Here is a 27,192-nt window from a genome sequence, read left to right on the forward strand (position 1 = left end):
ATAATGCTCGAGGGGACTGCAGCACGCTTACGTCGACAAGAGCAGTGGGTGAGTTGTTATTGAGGTTGAGTCAGTCGTTGCCTTTGCCTGAGGATGCAGCAAAGTAAAGCAACTCGTCTGCCTCCGTGGTGGCTCCTCAAGTCGCTCCGACACACACCCGCTTAAAGCGGTCTAGCGCGTCCACACGTGACTCATATTGTTGAATTTCTTCCCTCGTGCAGCAGACAAGAAGCATTCAAGGATCGCGAAAAAAAAAGAGCATGTCGATGATACGAGGAATGCGCACCGTTTTCACTCCAGGTACTTCTGGTGTACCTGTTGCCCAACAACCACCAAATCCAGCGCCCCCCATGCCCAACAACACATTCGCCTATCTCCAGAGAATGGGCCCTCCTCAAGTGCCACAGCCCCGTCCGCAGGTCGACAACAACAAAACGAACAAACCACGCCCAGCTCAAGTCGATCCAAATGCCGAACAGAAGTCGTCAAAGGGCGACGGCCGTGTGTCGAAGAAGTCGGACCGCCGCGGGCGGCCCAAGAAGATTAGCGACGACCTGACGCAGAAAATGATCCGCCTGTTGGAGAACTCAAATGACGATGTCTCCTTGGAAGAACTAGGGCACGCCGTTGGAGTCGACGGCGTACATCTGCAAACGATACGGAATTATATGATCAAGGAGGGCTACTGCAAGCGAATTGCGTGCCAGCAAAAGTGGCTGACGAACCACGCGCGAGAGATGCGAATGCAGTATGCTCTGGCACACCAGAGGTGGCAGAACGAATGGCGGTCGGTCTTGTTTAGTGACTGTGTGAATTTTGGTCTGGGGACTACGCGAAAAGCAAAAGTTTTCAACCGCAAGGACGAGCGACTTTGCGAAGAGTGCCTCCAGTCGAGGGAAGGCATCGACAAATCCATATTCTATTGCTGGGCCATGGTGGGCTACGACTACAAGAGCCCGCTGGTCTTCCTCAACACCGAAGATGCCGACCACCCTGTCCTTAGCCAGCATGATTATATCTCTCAAATACTACAGCCCAACGTCCAACCCATCGCGTCGGTAAAGCGGTTCGTATACCTCGACACGGGGAGCACAGGCCAGGCACCGGGTCAGAACATGGTTCACGCCTATCTAGAATCAGTACACATTCCCTATCTTCGCAATCCAGAAGCATCGCCTGACCTCAATATCTTCAAAGATGTCATGCTCATCTTAAAGAAAAGGCTCCAAAAGAGGAGTATCGGCGACAAAATCCAACTCAAGATCGCCGTCCTCGAAGAGTGGGACAAGATAACGACCAAAGAGATCAACAAACTGGTGGATTCAATGAAACCACGAATGGAGAAGCTCTTGGCTCGAAAAGGGATGCCCCTATAGACCTCGGGTATCTCCCATGTGATAGATATTCTTCTGGTAATGACCTACCGGCGTTGGGAACTGTATGATAGTTATGCTAAGCGTTTGGACGATTCATGATGCTAAAATGCCGTTTGTTTGAATTTGTATATACCCCCTGTCTCTCAATTTTCCGAAAATACTTTTGATTTCTTTATTGTTGCTTAGAGCCTTAGACTACATATAATTATAGACCGGATCTAATAATATCTCGCTCATTGGCCAATCAGCATTGATATAAGCGATCTGCGGTCCCATATTTGACAGGGTCTGGGCAGCCTCGGATTTCAGGCACTAACGAGTATCTATTTCCACGTATTTCCCTTGCTTTACGAGGAGTCGTGCTCTTGTGGTTGCATTTCGGCAGCGGGTAGGCGCTGAACCTAGATGGGGATACACTATACTGTGTAATACATCAAACGCCGCTAGGATCAGCGACGAGAGGGTAACAGGACTAGATGCGGACAACGCTGCAAGAGCTTGCATAAGATGTAGGCATAGTCAGCCTCTAATTCCACTTATCGGCAAGATCTCCTCCCGGAAGGAATGCCTGCACAGCAGCATTCTCTTTATGATACCGTCTCAGGTACAAGCAAATAGAAGGGCATTCCGCTCTAGCCCTAAGTTCAATCCACCATATACTGCGACTTGTTTTGCGGTACCATAGATAGAGCAACAATAGCGCTGTAGGGTCCCTTTCCCGGAGCAAGTCCTTGAAAGGGCCGCGGATGCTCCGTATGAAGAGTTGAGTCTGACCGGTTGTGACCTCGCTATCCGGGAGCTCCAGGGTCTGGGATAGCGTGTGAGCAGCATGAAAATACGGGTTATTTCCCGGCGTAGATGACTCGTTGAGGTTACATAGATCAGCCAAGGCACTTGGTATACCATCTATACCTCCCTCTGGCAACGGTGAATTCATATGAGCATAAGTCGCCGCCATGACGCGGAAAAGGCTGTCTGGTCGCAGCGGGTTAACCGTGTGCCATAATGACATTTTACCGTTACTCATACGCAACCAGTCCAAGTCGGAGGAGGAGTCGGAGGAGGGCTTGAGAGGCCATGCTTGTTCCGGTGTGCATGCATCGGGGGACGAGAAGGTTAAGATGGCCAGAGCAGCCGCAGTACCCCAGATTGGATCCTTGTCTTTCGCTTCAATCGGTTCCCTCAGTCGCTTGTTCAAGAGGACTGTGCTTTGAGACCAGTGGTAACACTCTTCTAGAGTGCGACGGCAGTCTAAGGAACCATTCAGATGGCGGTCATATGTAAGCGCCACAGCTAGAGAAGCATGCATTAAGAAAGGGTACTATAATAATTTGTTAGGTAAGCCAAGACCCATAAACTAATAGACAGAATTAATATAATAAAACTTACGGCAAAGGCTAGTTCCAGGAGCTTGCGATTGACTTGTATCATATTAAAGTCATCTGGGGTAATGAGGCTTCACCCAAGATACCGGGTTATAAAGTCTTGACACTTTGCGTTCAATTGATAAGTCGTCGATGCGTCAGACGTCCAGACAGCATTCATGAGAGGCGGCTGAAGCTCTGCTTTCCCTCGAGCCACCACCAATGGCCGCCCTGTGTCAGTGGCGACTGGCTGGAGGTCGGGGATGTTGGGCATAAAGTTGCATAATACGCCGAATGAACTACACCTCTTGCACTGCGGTTTGCCTTGGTCGCACTAGGAGTGAGCCACGTCAGCCAGAGCACCAACATACCCTATTTGAGGTCACCCACTTTGAGTTTTCGAAGCTTGCAATTTCGGCAGCCAAATCTCGACCTCCGCAGAGTCCTCCCCCGACAGGTCGAAGCCATGCCGGCTAATCATCCATTGGATTTTCCCGAGGTCGATGGGAGTTCATCTGAGCTTAGATGCGTACTTTGAGGCCAGTGACAGCACTCTTCTACAGCCAACGACACCAAGTGCATGACAAACCGGAATATAATTGATGACTGAGTTACCAAGAAACGAGTCCCGATGTCCCTTTTTGGTACGGTGGATAACGCTAAATATATCTGAGCTAACCCTATTTTGGATATTCCACCTTCACGCTAGCCATTTTTCGGATGCAGAGGCCTCTGATTGGCTGGAGCAAGACTATACACATACATATACATCTATAAGAAGGGTATTCCTCGACATCCCACGAAAAAATTATATCCAATTCTATACTTGCACAATGGCCGCCCACCTCGCCGCCGTCTCCCTCGCAAAGGGCCAACCCTTTGAGCTCCAAACCCGCCCGACGCCGAAACCAGGCCCAAGCGAGCTCCTCATCGAGGTCAAATCCGTAGCCCTCAACCCAGCAGACGGCTACATACGTGATCAAGGCCTGTTCATATCTACCTACCCCACTGTAGTTGGCTTTGATATCTCGGGCTTGGTGCTTGAGGTCGGCGACAGCGTCCCAGGCTCCCTTTTCCAACCTGGGATTACTCGCGTCGCCGCCTACGCCGGCTTTTTCTGGAAGTCTTGCCACCCCGACTATGGCGCCTTTCAGGAGAGGTGCCTAGTTCCCTGGCAGCACGCTGCGCCTCTTCCGGATGAGGGTATTTCTTGGAACCAAGCGGCAACCTTGCCCGTCGCCGTTGAGGTGCCCCTTAACGCGTGGGATATCCTGGGGATTTCTTCTTCTTCTTCCGCGGGTACCAGCGGAGGAACTCGGGAAAATAGGAAGCAAAAGAGAGACGCCCTATTAATCTGGGGCGCCTCCTCCAGCGTAGGCACGATGGGCGTGCAAGCCGCCCGGCTACTGCGAGAAGATCACGACTCTTCTTTCGCCGCCGTGTATGCCACGGCCGGCGCAGCGAATCAAGAGTACGTAAGCTCCCTAGGCGCAGATCGTGTTTTTGATCACAGAGATCCGCATGTTGTGGATGCGATTGTTTCGGCGGCCAGAGAAGATGGTCTGGTGATCCGGCACTGTTTTCTTGCGACGGGGCAATTGGCGCTGTGTCAAGCCGTGCTCAAGGCTTTCCTCGAGCATAAAAGTCAAGGGGGAGAGAACCAAAAGGCAAAGATTGCGTCGGCGCCGCCTATTCCTCCGGATGCAGAGGAGGTGAACGGGATGGAAACCATCTTTGTGCTGCCGTCGGCGAACGAAGAGGAGAGGTTGGCTCGGTTCCGGTATTGGATGGGGACGTGGCTGGTAGAGAACCTAGCCAAAGGAAATATCAGGCCGAGTCCAGAGCCAAGGGTCATGGGAAAGGGCCTGGAAGCTATTAATGCTGGCTTGGATGTGCTGCTCCGTGGGGTGAGCTGTACGAAGCTGGTTGTTGAGGTTGCCGAGTGAGTGTGCTTAATACTAGATAGACATCACCTGTTCTTATCCAAATACATTAGTCAATCCTTTGCATAAAGTATATTGAAACCTTATATTTAAATTATCTAAATTTAAGTTTCTATTGTTTAAAAACAATTGTGAGGAAGGTGTTTAGAAAAATATGTATTGTAATAATGTTAAAAATTTTAATAAAATCTTCATGTAAAAAAGTACGTTTAATAGTAATTTAAAATAATAATTAATTAATTAATAAATTAATGATACATTATCGTGGTAAATATTGTGGTGGTAAAGCAGTTGATGCTCACCACCATATAGTTATACTAATAGCCGGTCGGGGATTCCTTAGTAATTGGTAGGTGACACCATATCTCCAGCGAGTAACGAGGATTCGTGTTCCCTGTCTCCTTCTTTAAAATTGAGTAAAAGCATATTTCGCAAATTAGGACTCGATCTTGGGATATATCATCTCTACATTTGCCTCGTTGAGACAATGGCCATCCCACCGATGACTAAGCAAATTCGCGTTTGTCGAAGCTTTTTTTTCCAACCCACGACGCTCCACTTCCTCCAGGGCATATTGCAGGATCATGAGCATGGCATGTGGTCGTTTGACTCATCCAAGCGATTCCACATAAGTAGCTGTTGACTCATCTGGCAATGTGGAGCAGCACAGACATACAGGCAAGCGCTAATCTAAGCTTCTCTTTCCCCAGTGACACCGCCTAACATATCATCACTGCTCCTTCACATCCCCCCTTATCAAGTCTGATCTTGAAAGCCACTATACTCTGGAATTAGAAACATTCCTCATCAGTGAGACTGCTTGTCCCATGTAAACTGAACGAACATGGAAGCCATGGATACTCCCACAAGTGGTTCTGCGTCTATGCAAATGAGTCCAATGGGCACGGACTCTGGCCCAACTTCGAACCCAAATGAACTGCGAGACGATGATGACATATCGCTCACCTCGACTGCTGCCAGCGAGTCTCAAGACGAGTACGAGGTTGAAACCATCTACGCAGAGGAGAAGAGATATGGCGTCAAGGCATATCTTGTCAAGTGGAAAGGGTACTCCGATTTACGCTGCACATGGGAACCCGCTTCTTCATTCAACGGCAACGATTGCCTCAAGAATTGGAAGAAAAAAGAACGGGCGATAAAGCAAGGTACAGATAAGCCATTCGATATCCAAGCATGGGAAGCAATGATCGAAGCGTCTGAAGACGCCAAAGACGAGCGCAAACGGCGACGAAGAGAAAAGCGAGCCAGGCTTGGACTTCCGCCCTCCAAGGAGAGTGCGCAGGACCTCCGTTCTTCAAAGACAAAAGGCCGGCCAGTCCAGCAAGTCTCGGGGGCTGAGGTGGAATCCTCAGCATCTGATGACGACGCTCCCCTCGTGCAAGCGAGGGCACGAAGCAACACACCTCTACCGCATCCCAGTCAGCCAGATAATCCCCTTGGATCGCACAAAATATCCTTCCGACTCAAGGCCCGCAATCCTGCTCCTGAAAAAATGTCCGTTTCTACTACTCCACGCCCAAGAATAGCGGCACCTGAGCCTGTTGCTATAACCATGACGGACGACCGCGCTAAGAGGAGAACCCTTCCACATATCCTGCACAGGGCCAAAGAACAGCGAAAATCTTCTGCAGATGAAAACAACAAAACTTGGAAACTCTATTCGACTTCGAACAAGTTTGAAAAGGCCACACGACAGGATCATGAACCACTTCAAGAACAGTTGGAATTACAAAAGCCTGGAGACTGGACGCCATTTCAAATGTCCTCGTATTTGAGAGAGAAACGAAGCAAAGAAAATGACAGTCTCTTTGTGGAGCAAGATGATGACGATGACGATGACGATGACGATGACGATATGAATATTGACGCCCCTTCGACGCCGTTATTCAATAGCACACATAGCTCTCCAATCTTGACTAGTACTACTTTCGAAAAGCAGCTACAAATTTCGCCGGTGCAAAATAAAAACAATTTTCAATTCTTGTCAAAGCCCCCGACAGGCCCCCGTTTTCTCACTTCTCCTAAGAAAATCTACCGGGTGAACAGTCGTGAACTGAGTAAAAAGTCAGATCTCCTATGTTTGCTTTCATATGGTTCCGACGAGGTAGAAGTTGGAGAGGTATGCCTCCGTGACGTATCTGAATCTGCTAGGAGAACGATATATACGACAAAAAAGGTTCGAAATATCGATCTTGTCTTCGATGAACTCTGCAGCTTGAACCATTATCGCGCCATCACAAATGAGGTAAAGGCTCTCTATGAGATTGAGATTTACTTCTGCTGATAGTTTAATTTATAGACAGGGAATGACATTCAGTTCAACGGCTGCATTACTGCCTTTAGTGATACCCAGGAAAAACTCAACCAATTTGGCAAGCTCTTGCTAGAAAAAGATTTCGTTGCCATGGCAAGGATTCCAAACAAATTTTACCCTCATTTTTCAATTACGCTCCTCTGTTTTCCAGCGCAGTCAAGAGGTTTCTCATTCTTGAATAGATACTCGTACGAGGCTGCAGAGGGATCACTCCGCATTGCAGGCGTTATTGGTCTATTACCGCGTGTGTCTCAGACAAGAGTTCGCCGACATGTTGATAATGGAAGCGAACACGGAAACTCTAGCAGGCTGGAAAGGCCGGAGCGACAAGGACGGTTTTACGAATCAACATATTCTCAAAAGGAAGATTTGCTTTCTCAGAGGCGCTTATCTCTAGGGGCGCCTTCTGTTTCACGTGCAGACATGCAACCTTTTTCGACAATATCCACACCAAACCCTCTGAAAGTACGAAAGGTTTCAAAGACACCCATATCCCCTTCAAAGAAATCTTCCGATAAGAACACCGAAACAGTCCCAACGCTCAACTCAGATGACACGGGCCCCAGCATTCCTCAAAAACTCCAGTTAAATACTTCAATGGCCAAAAAGACGCAGATTCTAGGCAACACTTTGTCCGCTGAGCCCGAATCGGTAGACATTAGCCCATTGACAACCTCTTTTAATGGAAGGAGTGTTGTTAATTCAGTCCCTAAGTCTACAGTTCAAAAATTACAGTCGGCAAGCTCGGGTCTTGGTGGTGACAAGAGACCAGTCACGGGGTCTACTCCTCCACATGGTGGAAAGGCCGTTGAACCAAGTCCCGATACAAGATCTGTTAGGCCGTTGTCTACTATATCAGATGCAATGGACATTGCTGATTCGTCGATGGACTATCTTCTGGCTTCTGGGAACGCCCCGCTACCTGCTGCGGACACATCAATGAATGAACAACCAACGGACAGCGCTGGGGGCAGGCAGGATGTGGAAATGTTGGATGCAAGCGCCATGGAAAACGTCAATGTCGAAGATTACTTAAAGGAGGCATTCCCTAAAGCGTTCAAGTTGAATTTCAATAACATTGCTGCTATAACTAGCAACAACCGAACCAAATCAACAAATTGCTTCTATTTGCATTTCCCGGAAGAGGCAAGTGCGGATTTTCAGATACTAGAGAAGTATCTCGACAGCCACTTTGCAATTGTTCTTTCAAACCGCCGGGCAAACGATTGGGAGAAGTTCACAAAGTCACATTCAGGAGTTGCATTGGTATGTATCAAGGTCTGTCAATTTCTACTTTTCAGCTAATGTGATTGGTGTCATTAGTTCCACCATAGTTTTATGCGTTATTATGCGCTCCCCGGCTTATACAGGCTCACCAGGAATACGTCGTTTAACTTTTGGAATGTCTCACTGAGTGGAAAGATTCCCGGCCTTGATCAGGAAGTGAACTTTCAGAGGATTTTCCCTAATGGGGCAGGTTTTCTTATGACCGAGGACTTTATGCTGCATGAAATGGACGCAGCGATCATCATCCTGGCTTGGTTCCGAGAGAACTCAAAGTCAAAGCTTCCAGGAAGTTACAGGATGATGTTCCGTCCAGATATTATGAACTGGCTGAATGCAATGTCTGAGAAAGACCCCCGGTTAGTGATTCACTTGACGATGGATTAATTTACGTACTGACAAACCCCAGCTTTAATGTCATGGCTGTTCTGATTGGCGATATTGCTTGTCGAGGCGATTCATCAAATTGGCCGACTGAACCTCGCGATCTTGACCAGTTTGCTGATCCGTTACTCCAAAGCCCTGCGGTCTCTCTCCAAAATATGCCGAAGCCGAAGCACAGTTCTCTAGAGACCAATTCTGGAGCTCTTTTTGATCAAGCAACCCAACAACAGAATGGAGACTATGTATGTGAGATATTCTCTGCCTGGGCGCTTCTCAACGCGGCGTCGATGCGACGGTTCTGCATCATCACGCATGATGAGCCAAGAGAGCTGTGGCGAAGCTGGGCTCACGTAAGTTGTTTTCTTCCTTTAAATATCTGCGACATGGAATGTTCGAATGCTTATTTGTATTTCAGCTCGAGATAAGCCGCGGCCCCAATGAATTTTACCAGAAATGGGGTGTCCACAAAGAACACTACACGAAATGGTTGGCCCAAGATACGTCGAAACTACCGGCAACTGCAATGCCAGGCAATCAAACGCCCCATGGAGCGGGATCTCCAGTGAAATCTGTATGAACACTACTACTTACAAAGGACTGGAGTTGTTGTGATCCGAGATATGCGGTTATGCTGTATGGGTACATGGCAAGTCTCATGTATTGGATTTTGTTTGATATGATATCTAGGCTTTTATGAGCGTGGAGTTATCGAGGGAATTCCAATTTACCTTTGTTGTCACCAGACTATGTATTTTAATTTTCTTGATATGATAGGAGTTTATTAGGTGCTAAGTATACATTGATTTAATGATTAGTAGATTTCAGTCACCAGGCCACGATAGATAATGTCCTACTCTTGTAGTCGTGGGAAACGTTCTTCCTTTTGGCTTCAAAACTGGTTCAGGATAGTATTTCCCCCCAGTTTATGGCCAGTTTTTGGTACTACTGATTACCAAGACTCGAGGTTTCTTCTTTGAGACAGCGGTGAAGATATATCAAAGGCGTTAGTATCATAATATGCATTCTATTTCAACAGACAGCCTCAGATGGCTTGGAGCGCGGGAGAAATATTGCGCGTAGATAGCGTGTAATGCGACTGTAAATATTATTTTGTTCCCCAGGTCCTAAGGCTGTCGTTGGAGGAGTACCCGGGGAAACTTCTGTGGGCATAGGAGATTCAAGCTGGGCCGCTTCATGCCAGCCCGGTGGGTAATCTGGCATTGGATGAGCGGGCACGGGGTAGCGACGAGCCGATGGTCTTCGAAACGGTGGTGATGTTTTGCTTCGACTAAATTCGGGTGAGTTTTTTTTGTCAATCAATTGTTTTTTTGGGGGGTTTTTCTTTTTGAAGAGTCAGTCGTTCTTAACACTTACAAAGGGTGCTTTTGGATATTTCTCCAAGCACACATAAAGGCTTCTTTCTGAGCCATCTCTTGCTCGGACAGGGGATTCATATATTTCAGCATAAGAGAATTGAAGTTCCCATCTTTCCCGTCCAGAATCCACTGAACGGAAAACTCAAACAATCTTGGATAGTAGCCGGCAGTTGCCCAATCAAGAAGGCAGAGAGTCCCATCTTCCTGCCACAAAACATTACGAGGCGCTATATCTAAATGACACAGCGCTAGCTCGCAGCCTTGGAGGGTCAGTTTCGGGTTGTGTGCGAAAAGTCGGGTGTTGAACCATTTCTCCATCTCGTCGAGGCTGTCAAAGGCCAAGTCCTCGGTGTCAGGAAATAAAAGCCCGCGACAGGCGCCCCCATATAGTGAGCCAGGGGCGTTGTGTTTGAACGTAGCAAGGTAATTAACCACTCTCGCAACTCTCTGTATAGCGTCATCGTCCTCCAATGGGTCGATGACTTTCCCTTGTAGAAACTCCATCACAATGTAGCCATAGTGTCCATCAGTAAAAAAATCATATACACGCGGGATACGAACTATGCGTCTATCCACAAGTTCATACAGCCTCTTTTGGTTTTCGGCTTCTTCTTTCGTCACCTCTATGCCCCATTTGACGACTTGGTGGTCGGAAATTTTGATAACTCGTTTTCCATATTGGCTAACAACATTGCCAGGCAACGGATCAGTGCAAGAAGCGATCACCGAGGCTCGTTGGTGGTCTTCAGGGGGTATCATTCTTTTGCTGGCAGTAGCCAATAGCTTTCTGGTTGGGAAATTCTAAACGTCGAGCAAAAAGGGCTACAAGAGCACAGAGACAACAACGTTCAGCTCAAGGCGGTGTAAAGGTGCAGAACAGGGAGAATGTTTTGATGACGTAACGAATATAGCGTTCCCGTTTCGTGATAGTCGGATTCGTCCTTTGCTGTCCAGTCAATAAAAAACAGCGGTTGCTTTGTGAAACCAATATACAATTCGTTGGTTGTTGCATTATGTCTGGGATTGACGCTAGTGATCAGAGCCCGAAAGCTGATGTATCCTATTCTAGTGCTCATGAGATACCCCGCTCTTTTCGACACGTATAAATTCGACAAAGGCCATGCTATTGAAGTAGTAAAAGCGCAGAGCCATAACGCCTAGTATATATCTTTCAAAAAAATGCCATCGCGTGTATTGTCTTCGCAAGAGGTTCAGGAGGATGCCACACCAGTCACGCAGGTCCGCGTGGTAGTACACACACAGGGTGCAGCTGGCCCAAACACAAGCGATAATCATTGGTCACTATACTTGGTTCATCCTAATGGCACATCGTCAATTCGCATCAATATGAGAGCGGAGTTTGGTGATCCGACGGGGATCCTTGAGTGGACAAAACATGACTACGTCCACTCTATATCTACAGTCAGGTATTGGGACTTCCCAGTTGCAGCCGGAATCACTGTGTTGTTCTTCGCACGCCTCATTTACAATCTCCGCCGTGATAGATATGACATGTCCGGGGGAGGTTCGGGCTGCCGGTGGTGGGTGTAAGTTTAAGGAAACCGTCGAAAGCATTCTCGGTTTAATTTATCAAAACAGTTATAATGTCATGTCCGATATGGCTCAAGAAAACTATATCCACCAAAGCGCCCCCGGCGAAATTTGGCCCAACTTATTATTTCTGTATCATAAGCACCAAGAGCGAAGGGAACTTCAGATGGTTCGCGGTGAGTTTGTTTGACGGATTTTCTAGATTGAGCGAGGGGTTTCATTTCGACTATGGTGTATTTGTCGACGGGACTCTGGCTGGATTTCTCTAATTAACATGCGAGAAATGGAACATCGCTCGAGATTTTTGTGTATTTGTTTAGTTTTGTTTTATTTTTCGGTTTTTTTACTATTGTTATTACTCTTGACGTCCATGAAGCAAAACCCATACAAAAAGGCGTAGAATATTCTCATTATGAAGGCCTTCGGAGATGGTTAGTAAGTTATGATTTTGCCTGGGGCCCGGTTTTAATCAATGGGCTTTTTTAAGACTACGTCGTTTCTAATACTTGGGTGTTTATTGGTATTCATTCCAGGTTAATAGATATCCCAAATATCCTCTTTTGTAGGGAGAACGAAGTACACTGTCGAACGATAAAACGAACAATAGAAATATTAAAACTACATACACATAGTTTAGTGTTATTTGGTAAAAAAATTCAATATTGGGTATGTGGGTTGATTAATTGCCAGCGTCAACTACTAGTTGAGACGAGATAAGGGACTACACACACACACATATATATAGATGAGTTTGAGAATGTTCAACATTGCGTTGTCAGATGTGTATATGCTGCATACGTGCAAATTAAAGCAGCCAAAATATCTTCTACACGTCTACTTTCTTCCCAGACGCAAATATGTTAGATTTTTCACAAGTATCCTTCCTGCTCTACCTCCTCCGTGTGTTCTGATTTACATGGCTATTCCGGGATGGCTGCATCAAGAAAATGATATAGCTAGCCTCTTAGATTCAAATATGACCGTCACAATCATCAGCGGTCCGTTGGCCCAATGGCAAGGCGTCCGCCTACGGAGCGGAAGATTGCGGGTTCGATCCCCGTGCGGACCTTCTCAGATATCTTCGGATTATCTTTTTGTTTGGAAGTTTCGCTGCTAACTGTCTGTATAACCGGATCGGACGGAGGGTGGTTGGAAAACTGGTATATTATTTTTTTCTTACTGTTCTATATAACTTGCGATACTACAATTGATTAACCATAGTCTGGTTCTAATCATTTCTCTTTATAATACTCGTTCCAAGGCACAGTCTTCATAATAAAAATTTAGTCAAATCCACGATTTGGATGTGGGTATGGTATTAAGCCCCTCTAGCCGCATATGGACTAGTAGATCATATGGAGAGCTGGAAGTGACAGCCAATAGTATGCATGCCGGCCCCACATCGCATCGTCTCATCCGCACCTGCTTGACTTGTCGACTCATCAGTCAACACCTCATACAACTCCGAGTCAGACCAAAACCAGGTCGAAAGTCTGGCTCGTGGTCTATTGTAATCTGGGCCAGAACTGCCGTGCTCCTTGACGTCTTGTTAGTTGGAGAGAGAGAGAGAGCCTGTACAGCCGACGCTGTATATCCTACCACCATGCGACCGCTTCCCCGCCTTGCGTGCGCAATCGGCCGGCGACGGGCTGGATTGCATAGCTTACAACAAACTCACCCCGTTTTCGCTATACATACCTATAAGAATTTCACATCACTCGGCTTCCGGCCATCATCTTCGAATTTTAACCGCTCTGATTTTACCAGTCAGCCATATACCGGCAGTTATGAAGCTGGACTTCCTACATCCGGTCCCCTGGGCTCGGCTCCGAGTTTCGGGGTCCCCAGATTGACGCCCCGAGAGTTGAAACAGTATCTCGATCAGTTCGTAGTTGGCCAGGACAGAGCGAAGAAGATCCTTAGTGTGGCTGTTTACAATCACTACCAGCGCATCATGGACATTCAGAGGCAGGAGGAGGCAGCCGCGGAGCGAATGGCCAAAAGGGAAAGACGAGCGGCAACGGAAGCTCACCCTCTTGAGAGTACGAGAGGATCAAACCCTGGTAGCGCTGCTGATAAAATTTGCTGATGTATAGTGCCATAGGTGAATTCCCCGGCCAGCAACGCACGATTCATATGCCACCTCCACCAAAAGACTCTGAACACCATTTATCCGAGCATCCCTCGTTGACTGATGAATCCTCCGTGCTGATTGAAAAATCAAATATATTATTACTTGGCCCCTCGGGGGTGGGCAAGACATTGATGGCCAAGACATTGGCTCGTGTGTTGGATGTCCCATTTAGTATGTCAGACTGCACGCCATTCACGCAGGCTGGATACATCGGAGAGGATGCCGAAGTGTGTGTGCATCGATTGCTCGCTGCTGCTAATTACGATGTGGAAACAGCTGAGCGGGGTATTATCTGTCTTGATGAGGTCGACAAAATAGCCACTGCTAGGGTTAGTCACGGCAAAGATGTTAGCGGAGAAGGTGTACAACAGGCTCTTCTTAAGATTATCGAAGGAACCACAATACAAGTTCAAGCGAAGCCAGAGAAACAGTCACATCGGCATACAACAGGCCCTTCCGGCCCCTTTAGTCCAGGGGGCATGCCGGGCTCTGGATTCTCTTCAAGTGGATCCGGATCATCCTCGCCCTCCAAAGGAGAGGTGTACAATGTGAGAACAGACAACATCCTGTTTGTGTTCTCCGGTGCATTTGTCGGGCTCAACAAAGTTGTGATGGACCGTATTTCCAAGGGCTCGATTGGGTTTGGACAGCCCATACGGGCATCTTCTGCTGTGTCACCTGGAGATGGCCGCTCACAACCTGGAAACAACGCGACACTCACGCCTGTTCTTCCAGGCTCCGACGAAGAAGCTCTGTACAAAAAGCACCTTCCTTTTTTCACGTCTGCAACCCTGCCTGGTGCAAACGAGGAACCCGTTTACTTCAACCCTCTTGACCTTCTCACACCCACTGATCTCCAGAGTTTCGGATTCATTCCTGAGCTAGTTGGGCGTATCCCCGTCACCACAGCTTTATCTCCCTTGTCCCACACCCTCTTAGTACGCATTCTCACTGAACCCCGCAACTCACTCGTCAGACAATACGAGGCCCTTTTCGACCTTTCCGGGATCAAACTGGGATTCACCACCGCCGCACTACACAAAATTGCCGCGAACGCCCTGTCCATGGGAACTGGCGCGCGCGCCCTGCGCACCGAGCTCGAGACTATTCTGTCTGACCCCATGTTTGAAGCACCGGGATCGTCGGTCAAGTTTGTCCTTGTGACTGAAAAAGTGGCGGATCGGAAAGAAAAGCCCATCTATCTTGCCCGTGGCCAAGGAAGCCGTTTTCACTCCATGATTGCCGCCGAGGAAAGTGAATGGGAGGCTAGGGTCCAGCGCAAGCCTTCTCCTGGTGGCAATGAGAATAATGAGACGTCTAGCTTTGCAGAATATCGAAACCGGGCATCGAACGGTATGTAAGTGGTATTCCAAATTGGTGGGGGTGAACGTGTATCACGTTTCTGTGTATATAATTTTTACGAATCAACACGGCATTTCTATCTACAACGAGTCTTTCTAAACGCGGGACCAAAGATTCACTACCATAAGATGCTTTAAAAAAAATTGTACATGAAAAAAAATATATTCAAAAAGATAATCCGAAGATATCTGAGAAGGTCCGCACGGGGATCGAACCCGCAATCTTCCGCTCCGTAGGCGGACGCCTTGCCATTGGGCCAACGGACCGCTGTGATTTTTGTCGGCCGTATTTGGATCTATGAAGCAATGGCATAGTGGAATAGTATTGTGTGTTGCGATAAAGAAGGGTTGTTGAGAGATAACTTAGCATGGCCGTTGCTGCTCTGCTCGGCTCCGGGTTCTGGTATCATCTGTCATTTATATAGTTTATCTACTAATTAAACTGAAACGAGGTATCTATAAGTATTTATCACATTTAGAAAAAAAAAAAACAAACCCGCTTAATACACGGCACTAGCAAACCACTTCAAAAACCACGCAACAGCCTGGTCCTCAGCTTCCGCTGCAGCACGTTCTTTCTCTTTGGTAATGTGATCTGCTCGCACACAAAAGCCGTGTCCAGTCGCCGGATAGATTACAGACTCGCCCTTTTTCTCTTCTGGTTGTTTCTCAATGGCCCTTTGAATCTGCTCGATTTTGGAAGCGTCGACGGTCACGTCTTGGCCAGCAAGTGCAAACGAAGTGGGGATTGTGATTTTGTCAATGTCCTCTGGAAATTTCAGCATGCTTGGATGACCCGTGAAAGCAGCGTCAATTAATGGTTTGTTGTTGTTGTTGTTGTTGTTGTTGATGGTAGTAGTGTTTGATCCACCACCATGGGCGAGCAAAACAGTATGTTTCCCACCCCAGCAGAATCCCGCTGCTCCGATGGGGACATTCGAGCCCTCGTTTTCGCGAACGGCTTTGAAAAGGCCTTCGACTATGGGCCAGCTCTTGCCGAGCCGGTTGCGGATCAGGAATGGAAGCATCACCTGTAGGGTGCGAATAAGCCAGTACCTGGAACAAAAAGTCAATGTTATGACGTTCAAGTAAGAGAGGGTGATAATATGAAAACTCACGGCTTCGTTAACCATCCCCAAACCCCGCCTTGGAATAATTTCGGAATAACAGTGAGACCAATAAGGGGGGCCGGATGGCCTTTTCTCAGTATCAGTTAAAAATCCCAGATGGAGAGTGATATAGTACACACCGTTCATGAATTCCGGTAAATATACCGTGAAATTCCCTTTCTCGGCATAGTGGTCTGCCAGCAACCGGTTGTTGACAAACTCCCAGCCAAAGGCGTCGGGCACAATAATCACAATGCCATTGGACGGCCTGGACGGCTCTTGTGGTGGAGAGCTCACGTATACGTCCAGGCCGTGGAGCTTGGTGATTTGGCCCTTGGGCTGGCCCTCGTGTATGCTGCCGGCGAAGCAGTCGGGGCAGGACATTTTTTCTTTCTTCCTCTTTTCGGGTAGTTTGCTTATTATTTCTGATGTGGTATCGCGGGCCACTGTATCACTTCAACCAGGGTTCCGGGTTGTTAAATACATGTGTTGATGTAGTCGGCGTCGTATTTGCTTTGGCCGACATTCGGTCTAATTTCTGCGTCGCGCGGGCCCGATGGCCGATGTTCGTTAGTCTCAACGTATTGTTGGGTGTGGAACCTTAATATATAATGAATGATAATGGGGAATTTTTAATTATCATTCTTGCATTTGTTCAGTTTTATTATATATGCAGAGAACAGGGTGGTAAACCAATAAAGAAACAGATGACAGCATGCTCTCCAGTATATGAGGAGGAGTAGCAGCGGGTGGGTCCGTGGCCCCACACACCGTTCGTTCTTCAGCGATCAATCAACCTTGAATCCAACTTCTCTCCATGAATAATTAATTATACCCAACATGCTTAACGAACCCGTATTGGCCCGCTCAAAAGGCCGTGTTGGCCAGACAAAGTCCAAGAACGGCTGTTTGACTTGCAAGTACGTCTAGCGTCTTTTAATCACCCCGTCGTCCGGCACCCATATCTCACACGCAAAAACAAAAACAACAGGATTCGTCGAGTAAAATGCAGCGAAGAGCGGCCGCAGTGCCATCGCTGCACTAGCACCGGCCGTAAATGCGAGTACAAAGCTGTCACAGGCCACGATTTTAGGTCATGGAGTCGCAATTCTCCAACTTCCCGGAGCCCGTCAAGTAGCTCGCAGAGTCCGCCGCTGATTGTTGCGTTGGACTCGCATCCGCTAGCAGCCAACGGGTCCTCCTTTAGGGGTGGTTGCTCGTTGGAGCTACGAGCGTTTGAGTATTTCTTTATGAGGGGGCTTTCGATCTTTCCGAGAGCGACTGATAATCGCTTTTGGAAGACGTGTATCTTGCAGGCGTGCCACGCGGAGCCTGTTATTTGGGATGCAGTAAGATTTCAACAACAAACAAAGAAGAAGCTCTCACCTAATTTACTGTAGGTGATATCGCTCAGTGCTCTCTTCGAGCACCCGCAGTACTCCAAGGAGCCCGTACGTGGCTTGAGAGGCGCTCCACGCAATAGCCCAGGAACGCCCGCCAAAGACCCGGCCCATCAGCAAGCGCTGGTGTGGTATAGCCGGTCATTGTCAAAGCTAAGAACAAGCCTCGACAAGGGTATGGTAAACGATACCGTTCTGCTGGTCAGCTGTATTCTTTACATCTGCATTGAGCTTTTGCAAGATAATGTGACCGAAGTCCTCCAGCTCTATCATCATGGAACTGGTATCATGTCGAATCGCAAGGCGGCCTTGATGGAGGAATGCGTTGCGCCTTTGTTCTACAATTTCAGTGCTCTAGCCACCTGCATGGATTATATCCCCACGGGAGCGGCTGCCCCACAGCTTGAGGCCCTCGAAATATCCGACCGTTTCTCGAGTCTGGAAGAAGCCGAAGTTAACTTGCACCGGTTCCTATCGCGCGGCGTAACCCACATCCGGGCATCGGAGCAGGTCCTCCTTTTCGAAGAGAACGTCCCGGCAGAGCGAATAGCCAAACTCGAAGCCGAAAAGCAGTTCCTTTGGGACGAACTAGCAAAATGGTACCAGACTTTTTGCGCCATGGGCTTCACGCTAGAAAGCAACAATACAACCCCTGCCGAGAAATACGTAACCGCAAAACTCCTCCAAGCCCATGCGACATTCCGTGTCTCGATAGCGACTTCAATGGTGCTTTCTGAAATGAGGAACGATTCGCTCACAGCCGAGTTTGAGGATATTGTGCGTTATGGACGGTTTGGGATCGAGGCAACCCGGTATCCCGATGGAACGCAGCCGCCGTTTTCGTTGGAGACGAGCATGGCGCTGCCGATTTTCGTGTGTGCTACAAAGTGTCGCGACTATCGTATTCGTCATCAAGCTTTGGAGCTGCTACAGGAAGCGCCGCCTGTGCAGGGTCTTTGTAATGCGGCAACGCATGCTGTGATGGCGGCAAAAGTCATTGCACTTGAGGAAGAAGCTGCTGCTGCTGCTGCAGTAGAATTGGTTGACGGGGAAATGTTTATCCCAGAAGAATGCAGAATCTCGCATTTTTTTATTAAACCAGGGGAAAGCGAGACTGGTGAGGATATGTGGGTTTTGCAGTATATGAGAAACGTCCCCCGGGAAGACGGCGGGTATCAGATTGTGACGGATTTGTCGCCTTTTTGATTTTGCAGGGAGGTTTGCCAGCTTGAGCTGTTCTTTCTTTCTTTCTTTTCTTTCTTTCTTTTCACAATGAAATGGAGGCGGACATACGCCTCTATAACCATCACGACAGGTGACTATGACGCACCCGGCTCGATGCAGTGGATATCAACTTGTGCGAGCCACACTTATTATGGACTTTGAAACAATCCATATATCATCTACACAAGCACCGAGTCCCTAGTATACGATTTGGATATAATCTTTCAATATTGACATTGGATAATGCATGCATATATATACAAATAGAGGCATCACGACATTAAATAAAAATACAAATATATATATATATATATATACAACCATTTTTTCATTCCATCGTCTCAAAATGGCCAGCAGTAGTAGCACGGTTCCGACTACTGCTACTCAACGACAAGGAGCGGCCACCCCCTTCCACTGCAGGATACGCCGGTTCACTGGTCACTTCAATAGTCGTCTCCTGGAAAACACGACTGAGATCCGATTCTGGATTGTTAGTATTAGTAGTAGCAGTATTATTATTATTATTATGATGATGATGATGGGCGTTTCTTTCATCATCTTTGAGTCTGGCAAAGCTTTCGCATGATTCGTTATTGCCATTTTCGACAGAAGGAGAAGAAGCAGTGCGTCTGCGGAAAAAGAAGGGGAGTCGAGCAAAGAAACCGCCGTTGTTTCTTCTTCTTTTCGATGTGTTTTGATAACGAGATGAAGGCGGGTCAGGGACGAATGTGGTCATGGCGACAACGGTAGCAATATGATTACTCCGATAATCATAGTGATGAAACGGATTAAGAGCAGACGAAGTCAAAGTAGAAGGTTGAGGATGCCGAGGATCTGGCGGTGATTGGCGATGATGATGATTATGATGATGATTATGATGCTCCACAGTAATTGCCCTCCTCGTAAAAGTATACATCATAACATCAAAAAACCCAGTACTCGTGATCATTGAACCGGCCACACAAAAATACGTGACGGATGGGGTGTGGCCCCGTTCTGTTGACATTCGGCCAACGGCTAGTGGTAGCGAGAGCACAACGTAAGCAATGGGATACATGACCATGAGATATGTGATTCGGGTAAGACGAGTCAGCGATTGAGCATTGCGGTTTCCGTTTCTGACGGCCATCGACGAGGCGATCTTGCGGCGGAGTTGGATGAATATGATACCATACAAAACGAGAGTGCAGAACTCGGCCATGAAGATCCAACAGTAGTGGGTCCAGAGGCGGTCTGCTTCGTGTTTGCTATTGAGCCAGCACTGTATAACAATGTTAGTATATGAATGGACAGAAAAAAAAAAAAACATACCCATGCACCTGTCGGGGCAAACACCGGGTCTGAGTCGTCCCAATGCGAGGCTATTGGGATAATGCACATGATAACCATAAACCCCCAGATACTCAGAATCCCAGTAACAAACCACTTGTACTCGATCTTGCGGCCAAAGACAGCCTGCATAAACGTATGCGCGGCGATGGCCAGGGCAAACAGCCCGGAACCTGGATCTCCGAGCTGAATAAACAGGCCCTGCACGGCACACACGGCAGACGGCGATTTGATACTGTTGGTCGCTATCCAATACAGATTCAGCGAAAACGCGCACGACTGGATGAGATCGGCGATGAGTAGGTTGTAGATTAGGATTATGTATTGGTTGTAGCCCGGGTAGACGTTCCCAAAGCGTCGCCAAAAGACTAGGCGCACGGTCATAAAGATGAACATGCCCAGCGTCGCCACGGCCGAGAGCAGCGCAAATGCCGAGATAACAATGAGGCCATGGCGATGGTAAGCTGGGAGGGGGTCGATGTTGGGTTCTGAAAAGTCGCGAGCTGCGACTTGTCTGTCGGTGTCGGCAGACGACGAGTGCAGTGATGCACTCACTGCGCCGAGAAGCGACATTGCCTGTAGTATCTCCTATTCTCCATGGAGAATATCGTTGATGTGTAGTAGGAGTAGGAGTAGTAGTAGTGGTAGTGACTGTGTCGATGCATCAAGTGATCAAGTGGTGTGGAGGAGGGGAGTTTGAGACGAGAGAAAGTCGGGCAGGAGGAGAGAAGAACGAAAGATACGACACTCCTCTCTGTCCAGCCAAGAAACAAGAATTGGAGATCTCCACGATTAGACTTTTTTTTTTTTCCCTTCTCCAGTCTTCGTTTTTGGGAAAACCAGCGGGTCTGGACTGCCATGGACATTTCCGTTTTTGGATGATTTTCTCGTATTCACTACTCATGCCAAGACAAACTGCTTGCAGTGGCTGAATCATTAAATCCCCAGGGGGAAACAGTGTGGGATTCGTCTGACGACGGTGGACACGATACATTGCCACATGGCGTATCCTCGCAGCTGGCGTCAACGCTTCTGCAGGAGATTCAGCATGACACGCAGCAGTCGTGGATAAAATTAATCCAGCCTCGTATCGCCTTTCGTGTTCACGATAATCCAGCCCCGCAGTGACCGAAGACGCTTTTTATTATTGGCTGGCTTGGGGGGGGATCTGCCAAACTTTATTTGCTGGGTGACACTGGTTATATTTGGCATATTAATTGTCTGCCTGTCAGGTGGTAATAATAATTATAGCTTAGTGTTTACGATGTAGTATGTACTGTGTTGGTCAGTGCAGTGTTGATTTTCCACTGTAGATAGTGACACATTGGTACCAGGATGTATTAGTTGATTGGATATACATATGCTGTATATATATATATATATATATACATACACACATATATACATGTATACATGCGATATAAAGTAGAACACTTGGTATAAACTAGAATACGAAGCCTCAGGCACCAACGCGGCCCGTGTTTGCGGCGATGCCCAAGCCACGTCACATGTGCGCGCGAAACGAAATTCTAGCCTCGTCTGAGAGATGCCAAATATCAGTCTGTCTGTCCCTGCCCCATCATTGCATTTCCGACCGCCGCCTCGTCTCAGTTTTTCGAGTGATTGATTGATTGATGGCTCAAGACGCTCCCCAGGACAGCGCGGGGCCCTCGTCTCCACCTCCGCAACTGCCCGACGGATGGTCAGTTTGCTTCACTCTTCCAGTCCACTTTTTGACGCGATACCAACTTGAACGCCTAGCTAATATAAAGTTTGTGGGTGACAAACAGGCTCGCGCAGTGGGAAGGCGTTTCGCGAAAGTGGTACTTTGTCCAACGCGCCACGGGCAAGTCGCAATGGGAAATCCCAACAGAACCCGTTATCCTCACCCCCTCTACGACCCCCGGTTCGATCGGTGCTGGTCCAACCCAGGCTCCTCGAGGGATTTCGCCGGCAGTCTCGCCAATTGAAGGCATGAACTATGCTGCCAACAGGGGCATTTTCAGCCACTCGACCGAGAGAGCCGGTTTATCTGTACGATTCCGTAAACAAACGATCCGACAAACTGATAAACTGACATGGGAATAGGGTCTCCTTGGCTCTCACGGCAGCGGCGGCGGAGGAGGTGGTCTGACGCAACTGGCTGATCGCATGTTCAGTAAAATATCAAAGGAATTCATGCCTGCGAAGCAAGGTGCCAACGCATATCAGCAATTCCCGCCGGGTCACCCGAACCATCCAGCCTCACAAAACGCGTATGGGCAGGCTGGGAGACCGCAGTTCCAGGTACTTGAAAAGGGATGGAGTTTCTGTTTGCTCTGTAAGCTGACTCACTGAATAGTCTGCAAACCCGTATGGCTATGCTTCGATCGGCCAAACTGGCAATTATGCCGGCGATGTACCGCAATACTATCCTCAAGGTCAAGCTCCAGCCCAAGGCCAACCCATGTCCCCGAGCACATTCCACCAGTCTCAGGGGATCCATCCAGACTATTCCCAGCATCAGTACCCGAATCAACCGGCAATGACTCCTCAGTTTTCTCCCGTTAGCCCCGCATCACAACACTCATGGCACCAGCAGCCTCCTCCGGGTTATCCCCCTGCCTACCAAGTTCCTGAGATGCAGGGAAGTATAGACGGCAGTCAAGTGTCCGTGTCGCCCGTTGGTCAACAACCGCAATGGCAATTGGGCCCGCAGCCTACTATACCCCACGCGACAAAGCCTACAGTGAATCATCTGCAACAGCAGAACTCCAACCATCCTGCTCCTCACGCTAGCCAGCCACAGTTTCATAATCCCCCCGTGTCTCATCAACAGAACCCTCAACAGCCGAACCAATTTACGGGAAATCCGTACCAACAGGGCCATCCTATATACGAAGCGCCTGGTGATATTCAACAGATGGTTAGACCGCCAAGTCAAAGTCATCCAGAACCTCCACAACAGCAACAAATGGCCAACATGTACCACCAAAACCCTCAACATGGCTCACAGCACAGCACACCCTTTACGCCAGGAAGCGGGGGAATACATGCGCCTCCAGTTGTCGCATCAAACTTTGCCAACAACTCATCCATGACGTCTCTGAGCGGTTCAAACATAAACCCACAACAAGGAAACCTATCACACCACCCTAGCTTGGCATCGCTATCTAGCAACCATCCGTCAACCAACAGACCGGCAAACTCCTTTATTGCTGAGCTGCCGGACAATCAAGTCGGAGTGAGCCAGCCCACGAGCCAACCCAACAATCTACCGCATATGAACCAACCTCCGCCGAATGGCATTGTTTCCGAACTACCCGGTTCAGAGCCCATACGACACACGCCCACTGATTCTCAATTTGTGAGCGGACCATGGGCATCGCCTCCAGCAGGCGCAAACCAGTACCCGCCACAAAATCGATTTAACAATGGCAGTGGATTTTCACGATGAAATGTTGCTACTATTTCACGAATGATGCGAATCCATGTTTGATGTAGTCACGACTTGTCTTTTAATTTTCCTTCAGTTTTTCTTCTTCTAGCCCTTCTTTTTTTCCTTCATCTGATTCTTTTTTGCTTGGTGCCAAGACTTGATGATGCAAATGATATCCTGAAAATGTTAAACTGGGCGGTTGGGTGATTTTTTTTATTGTGTTTTAGATAGCTTGGAAGCCCAAGTTTGGATAAGCTGGGTACTGAATTTATTCGTTTTATCCTACGTTTCTGATTCTATATACAGTAATCTTGTATCCGATCGTTCATTGGCCGGTCCGTTAAGTGGGGCTGCATACAGGCGGTGAAAGATCCAAAAAAGTTCTGCCGCCGGGATCGATAGCCCAGAAAAAAAAAATACCGATTATCTCTTCTCGAATAGAAATTCGTCGCATTGCCTTTTTTGCATTTTTTTTCTCTCAAAAGCTTGCGTATCATTCGCAAGCAATTGAAGCAAAAATGGCGTCCGTCTACAAATCCATCTCGAAAAAGAAGCTAGAGCGCCCTGTGGCTGAGGACGACGAGGATATCGATATGGAGGATCTGCTTGATGAGGATCTCAGCGATGATACCGACAGTGACGAAGAAGATGATGAAGAAGAAGAAGATGAGGAAGAGGCTGGTGGAGTCAGAGTCAATGGAGCCAAAAGCGATGGGACGATGCCCAAGAGCCGTGTTCTGATGCTCACCTCGAGAGGAGTTACGCACCGGTAAGGATGACTTTTTTTTTTTTTTTGCTTTACGAGTTTTTTTTTAATTAAATATATTTTCTACAGACAACGACATCTTCTTTCCGACATGACCGCACTGCTTCCTCACGCACACAAGGAGAATAAATTGGACACAAAGAAGAGCGGCGGATACAACAATCTTCTCAACTCTCTTGCCGAACTGCACTCGTGCAACGTCGTCTTTTTCCTCGAGGCTCGCAAACGCGGCCAGGATTTGTACCTGTGGCTGGCACGCCCACCCAACGGCCCCACGATCAAATTCTCCATCACCAATTTGCACACCATGGGCGAAATGGGTACGGGCTTTGCAGGAAACTGTCTCAAGGGTGGCCGCGGTATTGTTGTTTTCGACAAGTCGTTTGATGCAAATGGACCAGAGGTTGGGTCTGCCAATGGTACAGAGTATCGGGGCCTCATTAGGGAGATGCTGCGCAAAGTCTTTTGCGTGCCCAAGCGCGGCGTCAGAGGTATGAAGCCGTTTGTTGATCGTATTATTGGCATTTTTGGTGTCGATGGGAAGATCTGGATCAGAGTTTATGAGATTCGAGAGTCGGACAGCAACTCCAAGAGCAACAAGCCTGAAGAAGCAGACGGGAAAGAAAAGAAGGATGATGAGAAAAAGAAGCCCAAGTCATCGTCCAAGAGCAAGGATGGCTTGCCCGATGTCTCGCTCGTCGAGGTTGGCCCCCGCCTTGTCTTGACCCCGATCGTTATTCTCGAAGGTAGCTTTGGTGGACCAGTCATCTACGAGAACAAGGAATATGTCAGTCCCAACCAAGTCCGTCGCGACGTCCGTCTTGAAAAGGCAAGCCGCTACGCCCAGCGCCGGGATACACAGACGGATCATTTGGCCAAAAAGTCGACATTGGGCTTGGGCCGAGAAGGGAAGAAGAGAGATGCGCTGGACACGAGAGAAGTGTTTGGTTAAAAATTGTGACTTTGTGTGCTGTAATACGTTTCCCTCGAGAATTATGCATTATTTCAGATGTGATATCAGTATTCATGTATGCTGGTTCGGCGTTTTCTGGAGTTACGATACATGATGAATCAAAAGCTATATATTTTTTTTCATCCCCAAAACTTAGTTATCAAGTATTTTTGTAGTCGGCATGTGTATAAACGTAGTCTGGTAGTTACTGAAGTTGATGGTGATAGTGGTGGCTGGCTTACATAAACAGTCCGTATAAATATGGCCATTCGCCCCAACCTCCCTGTTGTTTTCTACACACCAACTCACCATGGCTGTCCATATTATCAGCAGTCCTTTTGGACTGCAGGGCCGGTATGCCCAGGAAAACACTACTTCCACTACTCTTTTTCAATCCGAAACACTTGGAAGCCCCAAAGAAGGGGTCATCGTCCTGTAGACCGTCACGCGCCTCGACGACGACGTGAGCACTTGTGTATTCGCGTTGTCGACTTTTTTTTTTTTCCTGCTACGAATCAGCTACACCATCTAGACCTTTTATTTGAATGATTTTATTCTCAAAACACAATCATTCCGTCCAGTTCGATTGAAAGACGCTTTTTAGAGCTAGCTATCAAGTTACAATACACCAGATCCCGAGGTAAGAGCTTCCTGATCGGCGGAGTTGATTGTGTACTAATGAAATGAATCCGCGACAGTTTATAATATTTCCCGATGAATTTACACAATCTCCCCACGGAGCTTTTGCTCCAAGTTTTCCGTTCTTGCGATTCGATTTCCGACGTCCTGCACCTGGCCGCCACCAACCACCGGCTTCATCGCGTTCTGGCCTCGTCATCAAAGCTGCCGATCCTCATGAGAGTCGCCAATACCGAATTCGGCCCCTTGCACGATATCATCCAGATAGTAACCCAGAACGCGAGCCAACCGGCACATCTTGTGCGTGAAGCATCTCTATCCGATGCCCTCTTCAAACAGATCGTCCAAGTTGGCCGCGTTGCGCAGAAATGGGAAGCGATATACCCCGTGAAGAAATGGAAAAACGATTACGAATATCGTCGCCTGTTGACCAGCGAAGAGCGGTTTCGGTTGCGTCGCGCAATCTATCGGCTGTGGCTTTATAATCGTTCCTTTCATGTCGATCAGTTTGATCGCTTTTCGCGCCGGTTGCGAAATGTCGTGGTGGAGAGGGCGCAGTTGTTGCATAATTGGTCGACGGAGGAGCTCGCTGAGATTGAGGATGTGCGCATGGTGATTCGAGATGTTGTGCAGAACCATATTTGTCCGAGTAACGGCAATATTCAGCGCAAGTTTCACAAACGATATCCGGAAAACGTGCACCCGCTGTCGTTTAACATTCATCTCAACTATCGTCCCCCTGAGCGGTCTGGTTTATCTAGCGGTACTGGTAGTAGTAGTAGTTACTTTGGCCGGTTCGAGAACAACAACAACAGTCCAATAACAACAACCCACGACAACAACAACAACAGCACCGCATTTTATCACACTCACTACAGCCCTGCTTCTTCATCCCTACCCAAACAGTCCCTAGCATCCAAACTCCGCTCCGACCCCTTCCACGATCCCGGCCAAGAAGGCTGGGGCGACGAGATTCCGCACTACTACATTGTGCAAGACATGCTCAAGCTCGACCCTGCCCAAATCCTGTGGCTGCGTGACCATGCCCCGCTCAAGGAACATGTCGAAGATTATGTGCAGTCCCTGGGTGACTGGTTTCGAAATAATGGCGAGACGTTTACCGATACCTTGGTGTGGGTGATGAATGAGCGTGGTGAGAATGCAGAGGAGTTTAAGATGGCGATTGAAGAGCGTGATTTGGGTATTGTTGCGTGAGATGAATTCTTTCTCCAGCTTTTTTTCAGTTG

The 27,192-nt window shown here is 48.0% G+C and overlaps 12 protein-coding genes and 2 non-coding genes across 14 annotated transcripts; 9 read left to right on the top strand and 5 right to left on the bottom strand.

Annotated features, from left to right (window-relative positions):
* Window positions 1–278: 278 nt before the first annotated feature.
* TRUGW13939_09560 (uncharacterized protein) lies at window positions 279–1,376 on the top strand (the record flags this gene model as incomplete). The annotated part of the gene is made up of 1 exon (XM_035492682.1): window positions 279–1,376. The coding sequence occupies one exon, from the start codon at window positions 279–281 to the stop codon at window positions 1,374–1,376; it is 1,098 nt and encodes a 365-aa protein (XP_035348575.1).
* A 526-nt stretch (window positions 1,377–1,902) lies between these two features.
* TRUGW13939_09561 (uncharacterized protein) lies at window positions 1,903–3,208 on the bottom strand (the record flags this gene model as incomplete). The annotated part of the gene is made up of 4 exons (XM_035492683.1): window positions 1,903–2,697; window positions 2,766–2,818; window positions 2,867–3,074; window positions 3,131–3,208. The coding sequence occupies 4 exons, from the start codon at window positions 3,206–3,208 to the stop codon at window positions 1,903–1,905; spliced, it is 1,134 nt and encodes a 377-aa protein (XP_035348576.1).
* Window positions 3,209–3,573: 365 nt separating this feature from the next.
* Window positions 3,574–4,686, top strand: TRUGW13939_09562 (uncharacterized protein; the record flags this gene model as incomplete). Its single annotated transcript, XM_035492684.1, has 1 exon — window positions 3,574–4,686. The coding sequence occupies one exon, from the start codon at window positions 3,574–3,576 to the stop codon at window positions 4,684–4,686; it is 1,113 nt and encodes a 370-aa protein (XP_035348577.1).
* Window positions 4,687–5,887: 1,201 nt separating this feature from the next.
* TRUGW13939_09563 (uncharacterized protein) lies at window positions 5,888–9,263 on the top strand (the record flags this gene model as incomplete). Its single annotated transcript, XM_035492685.1, has 6 exons — window positions 5,888–6,823; window positions 6,881–6,949; window positions 7,004–8,284; window positions 8,342–8,661; window positions 8,712–9,036; window positions 9,102–9,263. 6 exons carry the CDS (start codon window positions 5,888–5,890, stop codon window positions 9,261–9,263), a joined length of 3,093 nt encoding a protein of 1,030 aa, XP_035348578.1.
* A 452-nt stretch (window positions 9,264–9,715) lies between these two features.
* Window positions 9,716–10,821, bottom strand: TRUGW13939_09564 (uncharacterized protein; the record flags this gene model as incomplete). Its single annotated transcript, XM_035492686.1, has 2 exons — window positions 9,716–9,974; window positions 10,061–10,821. 2 exons carry the CDS (start codon window positions 10,819–10,821, stop codon window positions 9,716–9,718), a joined length of 1,020 nt encoding a protein of 339 aa, XP_035348579.1.
* A 420-nt stretch (window positions 10,822–11,241) lies between these two features.
* Window positions 11,242–11,803, top strand: TRUGW13939_09565 (uncharacterized protein; the record flags this gene model as incomplete). Its single annotated transcript, XM_035492687.1, has 2 exons — window positions 11,242–11,609; window positions 11,662–11,803. The coding sequence occupies 2 exons, from the start codon at window positions 11,242–11,244 to the stop codon at window positions 11,801–11,803; spliced, it is 510 nt and encodes a 169-aa protein (XP_035348580.1).
* An 807-nt stretch (window positions 11,804–12,610) lies between these two features.
* On the top strand, window positions 12,611–12,682 carry TRUGW13939_09566. Its single transcript has one exon. It is a non-coding gene; the product is annotated as a tRNA-Arg (tRNA).
* Window positions 12,683–13,216: 534 nt separating this feature from the next.
* On the top strand, window positions 13,217–15,108 carry TRUGW13939_09567 (uncharacterized protein; the record flags this gene model as incomplete). The annotated part of the gene is made up of 2 exons (XM_035492688.1): window positions 13,217–13,655; window positions 13,718–15,108. The coding sequence occupies 2 exons, from the start codon at window positions 13,217–13,219 to the stop codon at window positions 15,106–15,108; spliced, it is 1,830 nt and encodes a 609-aa protein (XP_035348581.1).
* Window positions 15,109–15,303: 195 nt separating this feature from the next.
* Window positions 15,304–15,375, bottom strand: TRUGW13939_09568. Its single transcript has one exon. It is a non-coding gene; the product is annotated as a tRNA-Arg (tRNA).
* Window positions 15,376–15,608: 233 nt separating this feature from the next.
* On the bottom strand, window positions 15,609–16,601 carry TRUGW13939_09569 (uncharacterized protein; the record flags this gene model as incomplete). The annotated part of the gene is made up of 3 exons (XM_035492689.1): window positions 15,609–16,164; window positions 16,227–16,305; window positions 16,358–16,601. The coding sequence occupies 3 exons, from the start codon at window positions 16,599–16,601 to the stop codon at window positions 15,609–15,611; spliced, it is 879 nt and encodes a 292-aa protein (XP_035348582.1).
* Window positions 16,602–17,057: 456 nt separating this feature from the next.
* TRUGW13939_09570 (uncharacterized protein) lies at window positions 17,058–18,823 on the top strand (the record flags this gene model as incomplete). Its single annotated transcript, XM_035492690.1, has 3 exons — window positions 17,058–17,137; window positions 17,209–17,566; window positions 17,618–18,823. 3 exons carry the CDS (start codon window positions 17,058–17,060, stop codon window positions 18,821–18,823), a joined length of 1,644 nt encoding a protein of 547 aa, XP_035348583.1.
* A 346-nt stretch (window positions 18,824–19,169) lies between these two features.
* TRUGW13939_09571 (uncharacterized protein) lies at window positions 19,170–20,743 on the bottom strand (the record flags this gene model as incomplete). Its single annotated transcript, XM_035492691.1, has 2 exons — window positions 19,170–20,102; window positions 20,153–20,743. The coding sequence occupies 2 exons, from the start codon at window positions 20,741–20,743 to the stop codon at window positions 19,170–19,172; spliced, it is 1,524 nt and encodes a 507-aa protein (XP_035348584.1).
* Window positions 20,744–21,804: 1,061 nt separating this feature from the next.
* On the top strand, window positions 21,805–23,606 carry TRUGW13939_09572 (uncharacterized protein; the record flags this gene model as incomplete). The annotated part of the gene is made up of 4 exons (XM_035492692.1): window positions 21,805–21,872; window positions 21,961–22,204; window positions 22,259–22,456; window positions 22,512–23,606. The coding sequence occupies 4 exons, from the start codon at window positions 21,805–21,807 to the stop codon at window positions 23,604–23,606; spliced, it is 1,605 nt and encodes a 534-aa protein (XP_035348585.1).
* A 500-nt stretch (window positions 23,607–24,106) lies between these two features.
* On the top strand, window positions 24,107–27,160 carry TRUGW13939_09573 (uncharacterized protein; the record flags this gene model as incomplete). The annotated part of the gene is made up of 3 exons (XM_035492693.1): window positions 24,107–24,357; window positions 24,424–25,301; window positions 26,061–27,160. The coding sequence occupies 3 exons, from the start codon at window positions 24,107–24,109 to the stop codon at window positions 27,158–27,160; spliced, it is 2,229 nt and encodes a 742-aa protein (XP_035348586.1).
* Window positions 27,161–27,192: the final 32 nt, after the last annotated feature.

This window comes from Talaromyces rugulosus, chromosome V (genome assembly GCF_013368755.1).
Source record: "Talaromyces rugulosus chromosome V, complete sequence".
Taxonomy (NCBI): domain Eukaryota; kingdom Fungi; phylum Ascomycota; class Eurotiomycetes; order Eurotiales; family Trichocomaceae; genus Talaromyces; species Talaromyces rugulosus.